At 46.7% G+C, this 15158-nt stretch overlaps 2 protein-coding genes across 3 annotated transcripts in view; both read left to right on the forward strand.

The window, feature by feature from the left end:
• The window catches only part of orc1 (origin recognition complex, subunit 1), a 10698-nt gene extending 7039 nt beyond the window's left edge, over positions 1-3659 (forward strand). The window contains exons 9-17 of the mRNA XM_076722280.1: positions 33-139; positions 487-588; positions 716-887; positions 1402-1509; positions 1624-1773; positions 2353-2472; positions 2553-2722; positions 2805-2892; positions 3294-3659. Of these exons, the coding sequence (XP_076578395.1) occupies positions 33-139; positions 487-588; positions 716-887; positions 1402-1509; positions 1624-1773; positions 2353-2472; positions 2553-2722; positions 2805-2892; positions 3294-3488 (1212 nt within the window). The 3' untranslated portion in view covers positions 3489-3659. The remainder of the gene's footprint in view (positions 1-32; positions 140-486; positions 589-715; positions 888-1401; positions 1510-1623; positions 1774-2352; positions 2473-2552; positions 2723-2804; positions 2893-3293) is intronic.
• Positions 3660-6826: 3167 nt separating this feature from the next.
• LOC143318544 (uncharacterized) lies at positions 6827-13244 on the forward strand. 2 transcript variants are annotated; one of them, XM_076726949.1, is made up of 5 exons: positions 7017-7250; positions 10211-10470; positions 11383-11406; positions 12136-12229; positions 12920-13244. In XM_076726949.1, exons 2-5 carry the CDS (start codon positions 10212-10214, stop codon positions 12975-12977), a joined length of 435 nt encoding a protein of 144 aa, XP_076583064.1. In that variant the 5' UTR covers positions 7017-7250; position 10211; the 3' UTR covers positions 12978-13244. The 2 variants fall into 2 exon arrangements, with proteins under 2 accessions (XP_076583065.1, XP_076583064.1); XM_076726950.1 differs by lacking the exon at positions 12136-12229 and having other exon boundaries at positions 6827-7250.
• The last annotated feature ends 1914 nt before the right edge of the window (positions 13245-15158 follow it).

Genomic DNA, 15158 nt, shown 5'->3' on the forward strand with positions numbered 1-15158 from the left:
TCTTTTCCTCACACTGTCTCCTGTTTCAGCAGGTGACCGCCGGCACGCCACGGACTCCTCGCTGCGCCACGCCCAGCATCCCGAGCAGGTCGCTGCCAGCCCGACAGCCAGCCAACGTCCTGGAAGAGGCGAGAACGAGGTGAGACGCAGCAATCAGTGACCTCTGACCCCGACTGACCCCAGGAGCAGCACGAACACGGCACTGTAATGAGCACGAGGCCACAGAAAACCCTGATCTCTGATTGGCTGTCGGGTGTCAGTTACTCACTGATCTTTTAAAATCACCATTTTTTTCATTGTTACTTCAGATGTCAGTAATATGTCTATTTGTCTTTTCCTTGTTGAGGAAAATCGTTCTGTCCATCAGTAACTGACCGTCAGGATATCTGCTGATTCATTTTCTGTGTTATAGATTATTGAGTGAGTGTGTGTGTGTGTGTGTGTGTGTGTGTGTGTGTGTGTGTGTGGTGGTGGTGGTCTCCTCAGGCTCCACGTGTCCTCGGTGCCGGAGTCTCTGCCCTGCAGGGAGCAGGAGTTTCAGGACATCTACAGCTTCGTGGAGGGCAGGATCATCGACGGCACCGGAGGGTAAGATCCAGGTCCCGACGCGGGTCCGGTCCTCGACCCCGTGATCCACTGAAGGTGACATTTTGTTAAAACGTCTGCAGGAGAAACGATTCTGGCTGTCTGACCTGTCGCCGTCTTCCTGCTTCAGGTGTATGTACATCTCAGGTGTGCCGGGCACCGGGAAGACGGCCACAGTCCACGAGGTGATGCGCTGTCTGCAGCACGCCGCCGACGTGGACGAGATCCCTCCTTTCCACTTCATCGAGATCAACGGGATGAAGATGACCGATCCTCATCAGGCCTACGTCCAGATCCTGCAGGTGAGACCGGTTCTGTGGGCGTCTCACAGGGCTGTCTGATGTCTGGCTCTGGTCCGAAGTGAAGTGACCTCGATGGAGTCACGGTGATGTCATCAGGGTCATCTCAGCTCGGAGCCTGTAACAGAAGGAAAGAGGTGGCCGTTCAGGAGGCAGGAGCTCATAAAGAGCTTATCCAGTTGCATTATGGGACATGTAGGACCTGCACTTCAGAAAGTCCAGATAGCTCCAAATCGGCTCCTCAGATTTTGGCAGTTTTGAATGTTTTGAATTGCTTTACGGGAATTTCAGCAGCTGTGAGCGGTCATGAGCTAGGCTAGCAGTTTCCACCTGCTTCCAGTCTTTGTGCTAAGCTACGCTAAACATGCCCTGCACACAGAGATGCAGCTGATGTCCACCTTCTCCTCTCACTCAGGAGAAGGCAAACATCAAGCGTTTCCTCAGTTAAAGGAGTGAACTCTGGTCCATTTGAATGAGAGCGTGGTGCGTTCACTGACCGACGGTCTCATCTGTGCAGAAACTGACGGGGCAGAAAGCCACAGCCGACCACGCGGCGGCTCTGCTGGAGAAGAGATTCAGCAACCCTGCACCCAGGAAGGAGACCACCGTGCTGCTGGTGGACGAAGTACGAACTCAGCTCTTTCTACACGTTATAATAAATATAAAAATGATCGCTTGTTCGACAGATTTTCAGAGTGATGTCATGTGACCGCTGACTAACCCTCTTGGTGTTGTGCAGTTGGACCTGTTATGGACCAGGAAGCAAAACGTCATGTACAACCTGTTCGACTGGCCGACGCGGCGTCACGCCCGCCTGGTGGTGCTGACCATCGCCAACACCATGGACCTGCCGGAGAGGATCATGATCAACAGAGTGGCCAGCAGACTGGTGAGGAGCGCGAACACACACCTGCACGCTCGCTGCGACGTGATTCCCACAAGGCTTTCTCCAGCAAACGTTTGAGTCTGGTCAGAGTAAAGAGAAGCTTTAAAAGTCCTGAATCAAAGGTGTTGAGTCTCTGGGCTGTTCGTCTGTGGCTGCAGGACGTTCTCCACCTCTGACCTGAAGGTGGAGCCGTCGAGTTTCAGCCAGAAACGTCAAACCTGCAGCCAACACGAGCTTCACGCTTCCATGAATTCATTGTTTTTAATCCTTTTCTTCTTTGCTGTTTTCTTGAATTGTTTCATCAGGATTTGTTGTTCTGTGAAGGCTGAAAATGAAAGTTGGTTCCAGTTTTCAGTCAGACTTTGTTCAGATTGATCATGAAACAGGTGTTAATGGTTTTCTCTGCTGGTTTTAAGGTTTGAACCCGCCGTGTTTTCTGTTCAGAGAGACTCACGTTCCACCACAGCAGACAGGAAGTGAGCTGCAGCTGGAGGAAAAACACGACGATTTGTTGTCTCAAACTTTGAGGATTTTTTTTCTGGCCGCAGTCACGTGACGCTCTGCTCGTGTTCCCGCTCGCAGGGTTTGACCAGGATGTCGTTCCAGCCGTACAGCTTCAAGCAGCTGCAGCAGATCATCATGTCGAGGCTGAACAAGGTGAAGGCCTTCGAGCAGGACGCCCTCCAGCTGGTGTCCAGGAAGGTAAGCGAGCGGGACGTCGTTCACGCCTGACCTGAGCTCGTTCACGTGCTGGCGCTCACCGTCCTCCTCTCCTCTGATAGGTGGCCGCTCTGTCGGGCGACGCTCGCCGATGTCTGGACATCTGTCGTCGGGCGACGGAGATCTGTGAGCACTCTGCCGCCGACCCTTCTGCCGCAGGATTGGTGGGAATGAGTCACGTGATGGAGGCGCTGAACGAGATGTTCTCCTCCGCCTACATCACTGCCATCAAGTGAGAGCTGGGCTTTGGTCACATTCATGAAGCTGATGCTTTGTATCTGAGGTGAGGTGACGTGACGATGGTGTGTCCTCAGGTGTGCGTCCCTGCAGGAGCAGCTCTTCCTCAGGGCCGTCATCGCCGAGTTTCGCCGGCTGGGATTGGAGGAGGCCACCTTCCAGCAGGTGAAGCTCAGCAAACACAGAGAGGAGCGAAAAATCAATAGAAACGTTTCCTCCTGCAGAGGAAACACGCTGACATGTGTGACGAGGAGCGGGGCAAAGGAAGCCAACAGACGAGGAAGAAACTGCAGTATTTCCCTCTGAAATGCAGTTTGATACAAAGTATTACAGTACAAAGTGGACGGAGAAGTACTGCTAAGATCAGTTTGTGTTTTTGAAAAGTTTCACAGCAACAGATACGAAGTGAAGCCGATTATTTCAGGAGGTAAAAGCTGTTCGGGCTCATCTGGACCTGCAGGAGGCTGATGGTCCGGTCTGGATTGATGTGGTCCAGATCCTGACCTGGTCCCGCAGCACAGAACATGAGTACATGTGTCTGTTTCTCCCTCTGTGTCGTCTGCCAGGTGTTCGTGCAGCACCAGGCTCTGTGTCGGGTGGAGGGTCTGCAGCCCGTCAGCGTGTCTGAGGGCCTGGCGGCGTGTCAGCGTCTGGGGGCCTGCAGGTTACTGCTGCTGGAGCCCAGCCGCCTGGGAGTCCTGCAGCGTGTCCGGCTCAACGTGAGCCAGGACGACGTGCTCTACGCGCTGAAGGCTGACTGACGGACGTCTTCCTCAGCTGTCTGTATGTACTGTGCACAGGCACCTGATACTTAATGAGCGTGTTGTGTTCGTATGTTTGCACAAAGGACGTTGTGCTTCATTTGTCTTATCTTTGATTACATTCAGTTTTAGCCTTTTAGAGATTATTCACTGTGAAAATAAAATCTTTCCAAAGAATGGAATCAGCATGAACTTTTTTTTCTTCAAAGATGCCTGAGTCCAGTCTGCAGGTTTGCAGCGTTCACCAGTAAGACAGGGCAGCCTGTGTGTGGCCTGATGACACCTGAAGCGAACTCAGATGAGAAAACTCTTCTGCAATCTGGACTTTGGCAGCAGACCAGTAAGAACAGTGTCACACTTCAGTCTGATCAGGACAGCATGAACTACGTGACACGGCTTAACCTCACAGCCCTCAGCGAGAGCTGAGCTCTGTCTCTGTGAGACCGCGGGTCGAAAACAGGAGCAGGACTCTGGAAAGAACCTGTGACTAATACATCAAAATGTTCCCTGATAAAAGACGGAGAAAAGAATAAAAAAATCAACTCTATATGTACGTTATGTACAGATAAACATACTAATTGTACTTGAGAAATGCTGTTGCGTGAGAACACTGAACTGCACACCGTCTGTGTATAAGTACACTAAGTACAATTTAAAAAAAAAAAAAAAAAAAGTTTGTACTGTTGCACAGTTGCAAGACAAAATGAAATTGGCAGCAGATGAAGTGGATAATGTGAGCATGTCTTGAGAAGAACAGGTTTATAGAACTGGACAAATCAGCATCAGCGCAGAGCTACATGAGGTGATGCTGGACACGCTTGAAGAGCAGCTTCCTGTACAAGAAACGATATGAAACTACACAGCTGAGAGCAGCTGGGCCTGATGGAAGTCTGCCCTTCACTGAGCGTTTAGGGAGAACCCCCACTTCTGCAGTCAGAGGTCTTCAGGCTGACTAATACGTGTCCTGCACCACGTAACCTTTGAACCCACTGAGAGGAGTCTCTGGGGGCCATCAGCACTGCCTGACATGACTCAGCGTGGGTTCGTTCAGTGCTGTGGCTCACAGGAAAATGACTGTGACTGTATACTACACCGGATGGTTTGAGGAGGACTGACAGCTTTGAGTTTTCTGCAGCGCTCTGATGTATTTACTCCACCAGAGGAAGAAGAGCCGGCCGAGTCGGGAGGTGAGGAAGTTCTCATAATAACTGTTAAAGACATGAAAGTGAGAAAAAGCTTCCAGGCTTTGGTTGGAAAATCCTTTGCTTGAGTTTCCAATGAACTCTGGTGTTTCAGGTGAGAGTTGCAGGAATCTTCATGTGATTCTTGATTGCAGTGACGGATGATTTTATCACAAACTGTCAAATCAAGAGTCATCAGAACTCGTTCACAGCCGCCGCCTGTAGGAGGATTGAAAGGTCGTCCTAAAGTAAGTCAGTGGCGTTTTTTTAGGATCTATGAGAAGCTTCATCAGAAACACCAAGCTGTTTGTCTCAACTGGCGGTCAAACAAACCTCAGCATGTTTTGTACAGTCAACACTTCCAGGAACAGGCGAAACCATCTGCACCTCTTTGCCCTGGGCTCCGCCTCTCAGGCAGCGCATATCGTACAGTTTTGTTGCATCCGGAGGGGAAAACTACCACTCAGGTCTGAAAAAGCACCTGACTTTCTCTGAGCAGAAGAGGGGAGCTGTGGGCCGGTGAGGGGCTGCACCTGCTCATCCTGAATGACTTCAGACTTCATTCAAGCTTTCTTTATTCTTTGTGTTGTTATGGCATCTGTGCGTGTTCCTCCTCTGGGTGAAGTGGAGGGGGTCCAGGGTGGGCGCTGACACGCTCAGATCAGTCCTTATGGTGACGGGTGACTCCTCTGGCCGATCACATGCCCCCACAGCTCTGCAGAGCGGTGCCTGTGGTTTCTGCACCGTGAACTCATTCATTGTTGTAAATAAGCACCGTGTTGCTGGTTAATACATCGTTCAGTGTTAAAAGCATTTTCTTTCCCAGAAACCAAAGCCGTTTAAAGACAAACATAAATATTTTACTGTCACTGTGGTGACTGAGGCTCACGTCAACAGAACATCGACTTTATTACATGCACATAAAGTACAATCATTGATCTTCACTTTGTGATTCTGTTCATTTAAAGTTAATGACATCCAACGCGTGGCAGGCTGCCTGCTCCTCTGCTCCTCTGCTCCTCTGCTCCTCGTAGAAGCATCATGCTGCTGTCCATCCAGGTTCATCAGATTTTGTTGTTTGCTGGATCAATGTGTTCATTTTGGTTTCATTTTTCAAACCTTTGTTTACTTTGCGAACCTGTGGCTGGTTGGATTCCTAGAAAGACGGATGGAGGGACTTTACCTGCCTGGTTTCAGAGTTTCATTCTGGGCACGTGAGTAATTGTTGAAGCGTAGGAGAGTAGGCCTACAGCGGGTCTACAAAAAAAATGTGGGGGACTTTTCCTGCGTTGGTTTACCTCTTATTGTTTGTGTTTGCATATAATACACAAATGGAAATGCTTTGTTGCAAAGCTGAACACTTTTTGTGAACTCAGTAAAATGCTGCAAACACACTGATACACGAGCACTCATAAACTCATTCCACCCCACCCCCCACCCCACTACTGTTTTCTATGCTATATATATATATATATATATACATATATATATGATGGGGGGGGGGCAGTTTAATTTGAGGTTTTTGTGCACCCAAACAGAAAAGTAACAGTGAAGTCTCTCTTGATTGACTCTCAGTCTAGAAGTGATGGTGGCAGGCAGGTTCAGCTGCTGAGAGGTCAGACCAGAGGGAAATACTGGTTCTACCTACCTGAGAGGGGAGAACAGTCACTGGGACTGAATCTCAGGACAGAGGGTGGGTGCGCGTGGCTGGCAGGGGACTGAGAGTTGATAAAGCTTTGCAGCTCTTTCACATGCAGGAAGCTGAGTGAACAGACATGTCTGGACATGTTTCTGTCAGAGGAGTAAAGAGGAGTACTGTGTCTCTGTCACCTGTGACAGATGTGAATGTGAAGGTGGTAAAAGGCTCCAAACGCACTGGTTTTTAATAGGTCACAAGTCAAACTGGCTGGAAACCACTGGTTTAATCTTCAGTGTGTTTTATTTTACAAGCACATTACTGGCTTCCAAAATGCAGCAGTATCAGTATTAAGTAGCACAAAATGGAAATACTCCACATATTTTTGCGGTATTTGAGTCGTTCCATCACTGGCCGTCAGCACTGGAGAGTGACTGCTCTGACTGTGTCAGCTCTGTAGATGTTAACTGTTCAGTCAGCTTCCATCACGGTGAGCTGCATCATGAGATGACGTGCTGCTCGTCAAAGGCTGCTGCAGCCTTCCAGATGCTTCGAACGGAGCAGGCTGTGCCTCGCGGTCACGGCTGGTTAACGCTCCGTCAGACCGAGCAGACGGCGGCGTTTCCCGACACGCTGATGTGCAGCTCGCTGCTGCTGCGGCTCCGGGACGCTTTCAGCGGAGCAGTGGAGCCGAACCTGCTGAAACCTGCTGAAACAGCGTTTCCCTCCGTCGACTTCAGACACTTCTTGTGGTTTTGTTTTTGTCGTTTAAAATTTTGTTGTTGTTGTTTTAATTGAATTTGGCGGATAAAAGCTGCTCAGGATGTAACGTACAGCAGGCAGAACGGTTTCCGCCGGGGGCGGATGGAGAAGAGAGGAGGGTCCGCGCTCAGTCCGTCTCACAGCCTCAGATCCGGCGGCGGAGCGGAGACACCTGCAGCACAGGTGAGACACGTCTCTCGTTTCTTGAATGTCAGAGCGCTGCACGTCGTCAGAGATAAAGGTTTTGTAATGCTGGTAGTTTCTGTGACTTTGTGGGTAAGAAACGGCACAGACACCGCTGCGTGCACTTCTCACCTCCGCCTCGAGGAAACTCCTCAGACCGAACGCACCGCTCCAACAACTCAAAGATCATCTCTCGGCGGATTCGAGTCCTCCAAATCAATGTTTCCGTCCAGGGGCGTAAAAAAAAATCGGCCCTGCCATTTTGGACCAGACCGACTCACCACATTCGACAACGCGCACCTTTTCGGTCTTTTCGGTCTCTTGAATGTGTACCAACTGTGCACCTCTTTAAAACCACGTACCGTCAGCCATGCAATGAGTTAACGGGAATCAGTGAGAGTGGACACAGAGGAGTCATTTCTTAACACTATTATAAGTATGCTCCTCCACTCATCACAGGCATGGATCTGTGAGCAGAAGTCATCCTATTGGGTGTAAAGAGAAAGAACAGAGATGAGAAATGATGGATCAGATGCGAACTCTTCCAATAAATTGTGAACTTACTCAGTCCTAAAGGATGAATGAAGCTGAACTCCGGAATGAACTCTGAACTCTGTGTATGTTTGAGAGAGAGAGAGATTTAATTATTGGTCAATCTTCAAGATAAAAATAGCAGCGTAGAAACTGATGACACATGAATGAGGGAGAGAAAAAGAAAAAATAGACATGGATGATTGATCTGATTCTCACTGTTTTCCAGACAAAGCAGACAGAGAGAGCGGTCAGTGTTACATGAGCTTACGGCAGGTTTGACTGCATGTCTGTCCTGACAAACATGTCAGAAGTGTTTGTGCTTTTGGCAGCGTTGGCTTGAGGAGCAGTTTCTCTGCACCTCCTTTTCGTCTTCTCTCCATTTTCGAGGACCCTACAGGTCACGTTACTGACGCAAAAGTAACGTGTTTCATGACATGATTGGGCGAGATGAGCCCCGTCACGTGTCACCGAAGAACACAACCTGAGGGCCGCGGACCAGCGGGTGTGGAGGGCCGGTCGGTGGTTATGAACAAACTCCTGCGCTGACTTTTTTTTTTTTTTTTTCTCGACATCATTACGCCGGCAGGTCCAAAGCGAAAGGGGTTGGTGTTTAATGACGTAACTGGGGCAGCCCAGTGTCAATCAACTGTCTGGTATTATGGGCCGGTCAGACCAATATCTAAAATTTAAAAAAAAAAAAAAAAAAAAAAAAAAAAAAGTGGCTGACTGTCGTCCCAAATAGCACGTCGGCCCACCGGGAAAAGTGCCCGCTATGCCACATGGTCAGTCCGCCCCTTTTTACTGTATGTTACCTGTGCAGTCACCTCGCAGGTAGCTGGTGGTGTAAACATGCCGCATGAAGACACAGGAGGAGACGCAGAGGAGAAGGAGCTGATCCTCGAGTTGATGCTCCTCATTGTTTGTAGCTCGGTGTGTTTGGAAACCTCTGGCTGAGTCCAGAGTCCTGCACAGACCAGGTCCCGGACAGCCGTTTGATGAGCCATCCCACAGCCGAGGGGACGTCAGGAGCGTCTCCGGGTTAAGAAAGGACATTTTTACGCGCGGTGGAGTCCCTGATCATTAATGACCGTGATCACGGTGATAGGATCGTTCCGGATCTCTACCTCTCTACACATCGGAGACACGTGAGCTGAGACACGGAGACAGAGGGTTCATCCAGTCACAGATGAACCTGTTCGACGTTTTGATTTTCCTTGAAGGAGAAGATCAGACTCGTCTCTGCGTTAACCACTGAAATCAAACGTGTTGGCGGTTCCAGGAATAGTAGTAATGTCAAGTCAGCCCACGGTTTGGTTGAGTTTACTCACGATCCAAACCCACACACTTCACCATCCATTCATCCTCTGTTAGCCGCGCGGTGGTTTCTGGACAGTCGCCTCGCGTGCAGCGGTCAGAACGCGCAGCAGGTCCGTTCGTGTCACAGCAAAGATCCGTCTGCGTGAAACTTCAACGTTTCCTGCAGCAGGATAGATAAGTACAACTGTGCCAAAGAAATGTTGGCAGTTTAGCGCGTATTGAGGCAGAAATCCAACCCATAAAATGCTCTTCTCTATATGGCCTGGGCTGGATTCACACAACACAGCAAAAAAACAAAGAAGCTCAAATGAAATGTGGAGAATGGCTGAAGCTGATGATGTTGGCCAAACTGTTGTGCATCATCCTCATTGTGTTTGTAGTTTCCACCTCAGATTCATGTGATTTAATGTGCTGGCAGGTCTCTGAATCAGAAGCCTGCGATCAGCTGAAAACGACCCTGGTGTTAAAACAACGTTGACTTGTTGTAAAGACTCAGAGGGGACGCCGTCCTCAAAGATGACAAAACTCAGCATTATGTTCAGAAGCTGTGCGGCAAGTTCCTGATTGTCGCTCATCTGCTGCTTTGAATTTGAACTCAAGTGGACAAAGAGACACAGACAAATAAAATCTCTCAAGTTTCCATCAAGCATCTTCAGGCATCCTGTAATTGGTTTGTAAGGTTCAGATACCCGATGAAGCGGAGGCCCTGGGGTGTTGCAGCGATAGTAGTGGTTTGGGCCTAGTTTGACTGATCCTGGTGACAGTGGTTTCTGCTCGTAAAACATGAATGACAAGCTGTTTACAAGCAGGATACATCAACTGGAAGATGTCTTTGAGAAGTGGTGTATGACAGGACATGAGTCACTTAAAGTATCATAAACCACTAAAACAGCACCAGCACCAGTAACCACCACTGAAAAAACCACTAACAGTCGAGAAGCCCTTTCAGAGCAAGAGGAGCAGTCTCAAACACTAAAGAGTGTGTGTGTGTGTGTGTGTGTGTGTGTGTGTGTGTGTGTGTGTGTGTGTGTGTCACGTTCAGCTTCTGATTAAGACGATAGAAACTGTAAACTTCTGATGCCTTCTCTCTTGTTCCTGCTGTCTCCCAGGATGCACTGCTTCAACTCATCTGATCCGGTGGCAGTGAACGCCACCGTGATGTTTGATTTTAACAAAGACAACGAGAACCTGTGGAGCAGACGTAGTCAGGACGTCCCCCTCCCTCCCTGTTCCTCCTCCTCCACCCCTCTCGATTCCCAGTGCGCCGTCTGTCTGGACCGGATCGTGCACGCCGTGTGCCGTAACCTGACGGGTGGTGTGAATGTGATCATGGAGGCTGGAGAACAGCAGGTCAAAATCTCAAAGAGCGGTAAGAAGCTCACAGCTCATCTCATCTGAGACTCCGATTCCACTGAGCAAAGCTTCACTGTGTCTTCACGGTGAGCGGCAATAGGAAATAGTAGCAGCAGAATCAGAATCAGAATCAGAAAAAGCTTTATTGCCAAGTACGCTTTTACACATACAAGGAATTTTTTCTGGTGAAATTGGTGCATGACACATCTACTAAAACAAGAGCATAAAATATAACAATTTAAATATATATACACAAGTCTGTTTTTTGTTGTTGCTATTTACCGAGCAGCAGGAGAAGCACAGCTAGCGGTTTTATAGAAATAGTAGCTGTTGATAGCAGTAGTATTAGTAGTGATGGTAATAGTAACGGCAGTAATAGTATTAGAGTAGTATCTCTCTGACAATCCTGACTGGGACCCCCCCCCCCCCCCCCTCCACACACACACACACACACACACACACACACACACACACACACACACACACACACACACACACCACTGTGTGACATCCGCAGTACCTGCAGTCACTTCTTGTGTTCAGGTCGTGGTCGACCGTACATTTCCCAGACTGACAGCAGTTTCTGTAACTTCAGTAATGTTTCCTGCCCTGCTCACGAGTCACTGCAGCCCCCACAGTGTTTTCACTGCTTTTTTTCCTCAAGGTGTCGTTTGTGAAGAAATTCATCCCACTTTAAAATGCTTGTCACACTGAATGAGGACGCTGTCTCTCCCCCTCCCCCGCTGAAGCTGCCTGTGGTAGGTGCAGTGGCAGTAGCAGCATGGTTTGTAGTAGCAGCAGTAGGAGTTGCTATTAGTGATGGTAGTAGTTGTTGTCATAGTTAAATAGCAGCAGTGCTACTGTGAGTGATGGTGTGTATTAGTAGAAACAGTTTTCATCATTAACCATGAGCTCTGTTTTATTGCAGAATGCCCTAAATTCCCCCATGATGGTAAGTGTCATTTAGATCCAACACTTCTTCTGTCACACAGTATGAACCTCAGGTGACCCCCCCCCCCCCCCCCCCCCACACACACACACAGAGTGGCATGTTGCATTACAGATAATTCCATGAATAGTAGACATGAGCAGGTGGTGCGAACGGAACTGCTACCCACAGTAACACACCTTAACAGACAAACTGGCTAAACTGGGCAAACTACCCCTAACCATATGATGTGAGACAGACAGAGACAAACATACAATCACAGTAACAGTGACAGCTCTAATGATAGACTCTTAACTTTATGTAGTACATACAAATATGACATATTTATCTATATGATATATGTATGTATTGGTACATGTACGTAATACAGCACAATGGATGTAATAGTAACAGAAGTATGACTAATAGCAGTAGCAGTGGATGTCAGGCAGGGACACGGCAGGAGACGTAGCTATAATCCACAATCAGCACGGAGACTGTGGGGAGGAAGCTCAGTTAGTAAGCAGCCATGGTAGGACATGACAGCAGAGGGAGAGAAGAAGAGAGAAGCTCGGTGCATCATTGGACGTCCCCGACAGTCTAATCCTACAGCAGCATAACCACCAATGAAATGGAAAGAGGACATTTTGAATAGATTTCGTATTTTGGTAAAAACACCAGGTTTAACTTTGTGTTTCAGTCCTTCGTGTGTAAGCTCTCCCTGCTGTCTGTTGTTCCTTATGTGTCTGACAGATGGTCCACAATGGCAACTGCCTGTGTCCATCATCCTCATCCTCCTCCTCCTTCTCATCATCATCATCATCATCATGTGTTTGTTCAAGAATAGGTAGGTGGAGTTGTAGTCAGTGTTATCTGAGCATCAGTAAATCAACACATTCAATAGGAGACATCAGTGTAAAGATCATCAGCCTGCTGACTGAGGCTGAAGCTCCTCTCAGAGCCACAAGGTTAGACCTGGACCTCTAATAACTACAGCAGAGGACATCCTGGTTCTGTCCGGACGAGGCGATGAATGTATGAGCAGGTTTTATGTCCCTGAAGAAAACACATGCTAATCTCACCTTTTGAAATACAGTTTTTCAGTTGGGTTACTTCATTTTCATTATTTTTGCCTTGAAAACAATTACAATAAGGGGCCATCATGGACCCATTAAAAGTTCTCTAACGCAGACTAAAGACCAAATAAAGAAAAGGACTGACATGGTGGACATAAGACTGTGTGAACATGGACTGAAATACTTCCCTCAGAGTGCATCAAGACCCATCTTGAGAAAACTACTTTACTTTTCTGATAGTTAGTTAAAGGAATATTAGAGCTTTAACAGCATTAAGAGATTTCCTCTATAAATCACATCTTTAGTGAAATCAGTTTGCAGAGATAATGAAGTCCCGGTCACTCAGCATTAAACTGACACGCTTGAAATGTTTTGGCTCAACCTCTGATCATCAAGAGATGATCTTTTTGAAAGCACAAGAATGAATGAACTGCATTGATGCATCTCTTCTGTGGTCACAGAAGGGAAATCCAGACACATGAAGATGAATCATGCGCCATCTCTGAAGAGACACCATGAAGGAGACTGAGATCCAGCCAAACCTTCATCACCTTTAATGTGAATGCTGCAGTTGATAAAGCACTGAAGTTAAATCACTCTCAGATGTGGACACACCAGCACTTATACTAGTAATAAACATTAAAAAAGACCAGTGAACTCTGAGTTTGTGTGATATTTTATAGATCTACTGTTGCCGATGATCTTCATGCGTTATTTGTTACTGTAGTTATTTGGAAATACAGCTCATCAGAAACCCCAACTACACAAGGGTGACTACTGACGGCCACAGAAGTGTCCTCACCCTGTCCTCTAAGCCTTATCAGCTCTTGAATGTAGCCCTGAACTGTTAACCTGCCCTTCAACCCCCGTCAGGTGGTCTGAGGAAGTGATCGTGATCCGTGATCTCCTGGGCGCTTTCATTTGAGCCCTTCAGGTACGTAGTAAAGCCTGTCGGTATCAATCTCATGTGTAAAACAATAAAATAACATGAACCACTTATTTTACCAGCTGATGAGATGTAACATTTTGTCTCAAGGAAAACAAGTGCACATGAATTCAACATAATTTAACACGCATTCAAGTCAAAACACTCACATGTACCAAAATATTATCACCCAACAGGTACAGGTGTGCTGACGCTCATTGAACACCAGCATGGCGAACTCAATCACACATTCTTACACGTGATGTTTCCTCATGAACTTCACAGCAGCATTTGACAAAATGGCGCGATCACGACATCTTAGTGACCGGAAACGCGACTTTTATCTTTCTCATCCACACTGACTCACTGCTGGCTGGTTAATTCTCTTAACGGTGATTAGAACACATTTTCTCAGGTTACAGAATGCTAACGTCAGTCGCTTACACTTACAACCCTCCTGTGTGAAACTTCACGGACAGAACGACTCTGCGTGACGACGCTAATCGGGACAATAAGCAACAAAATTAAGCTAGCTGTACTTCATAGACATCTCAAAATCACGGTAAAGCATTACAAAACAAGTCATTCTTCATTCTCATAACCAAGCTAACGACAGAAACGTGAGTGAGGGAATCACGGTCAGAGTCTCGATCGGCCTGAGCCGAACCCGAGCTAAGCTTGTAGCTACAGGTCTCAGGTGGATCCACAGCAGCACCAGAGCACCGCTTACTGACGTGGAAGTGCACTACCTTAATGTAAAGACCGTAAAGATAAGGTAAGATATATCTTGTTGATCCCATGCCGGGAAAGTCTGTTGTTACATACAGCAAGATAATAGAATAAAGTTGGAGAAGCAGAAGAAGAACAAATGAACAATAAAAAGGACTACGAGATAAAAATCAACAATAAATATGTACATTATATACAAAAAGTTTATAAAAATGAAGTTGCCTTTAGAACGATGGCTTAGTTTCTCACTGGAAAATGTCTGAACTGCACATGGTATGATATGGATAATAAAACACAGTATTATGTACTATTGCACAGTAGAAACTATATAATACAGGAGAAATAATATAGAAGCACAGTAAAATTATCTAATACTGCACAGGATATTTGTACAGATGTATAGTATCAAAATGTGAAACAACGAATATTCAGTTTGATTATTAACAAACAATATGTGGCATGTATGTTTAAATAAAAACTACTCAGTCTAACGTTTCCAACCGACTGCATTTCCCTCTGCAGCTTTAGCTCGCCCCCCCAGTGAGTATCAACGCAGCAAAAGGAAATATGAGTCAGAGCATGGTTAATGTCACAGAGCAGACTGAACACGTGCTCTTTCAGCAAAATCTTTCAGCAGCAGGTTTTCACACTTTCAGGTTCTTTGATATTCTTTCACATTTCCAGTAAGCCACCATGAAAAGGCCAATGATGCCTGCAGGAAGGAGGGTGAGGATGGGCAGCATGCTGTTGGCTAATGGTGTTAAGAAGAAGAAGAAGAAGAAGAAGAAGAATTCCTCTTATTATTATTATTATTATTATTATTATTATTATTACTGTTATTATTATTATTATTATTATTATTATTATTATTATTATTACTACTGTTATTATTATTATTATTATTATTATTATTATTATTATTATTATTATTATTATTATCCCACAGTAATCTATGCTTTGTTTGCTATGGTGATGTATATTTGTATGTTATTGTTTGGTTTATTTGATGGCCCTGTCAGCGCGCTGGTTAGCTTAACATGCTCTTA

The sequence above is a fragment of the Chaetodon auriga genome, chromosome 3 (assembly GCF_051107435.1).
Source record: "Chaetodon auriga isolate fChaAug3 chromosome 3, fChaAug3.hap1, whole genome shotgun sequence".
In the NCBI taxonomy this organism is placed as follows: Eukaryota; Metazoa; Chordata; class Actinopteri; order Chaetodontiformes; family Chaetodontidae; genus Chaetodon; species Chaetodon auriga.

What these genes read in the sequence shown, in the direction of transcription:
- LOC143318544 (XM_076726949.1), top strand. Translation starts at nt 10,212, where the DNA reads ATGCACTGCTTCAACTCATCTGATCCGGTGGCAGTGAACGCCACCGTG. An exon ending in GGTCAAAATCTCAAAGAGCG is followed by an intron (nt 10,471 to 11,382) that starts GTAAGAAGCTCA and finishes GTTTTATTGCAG; the next exon opens with AATGCCCTAAATTCCCCCAT. An exon ending in ATGTGTTTGTTCAAGAATAG is followed by an intron (nt 12,230 to 12,919) that starts GTAGGTGGAGTT and finishes CTGTGGTCACAG; the next exon opens with AAGGGAAATCCAGACACATG.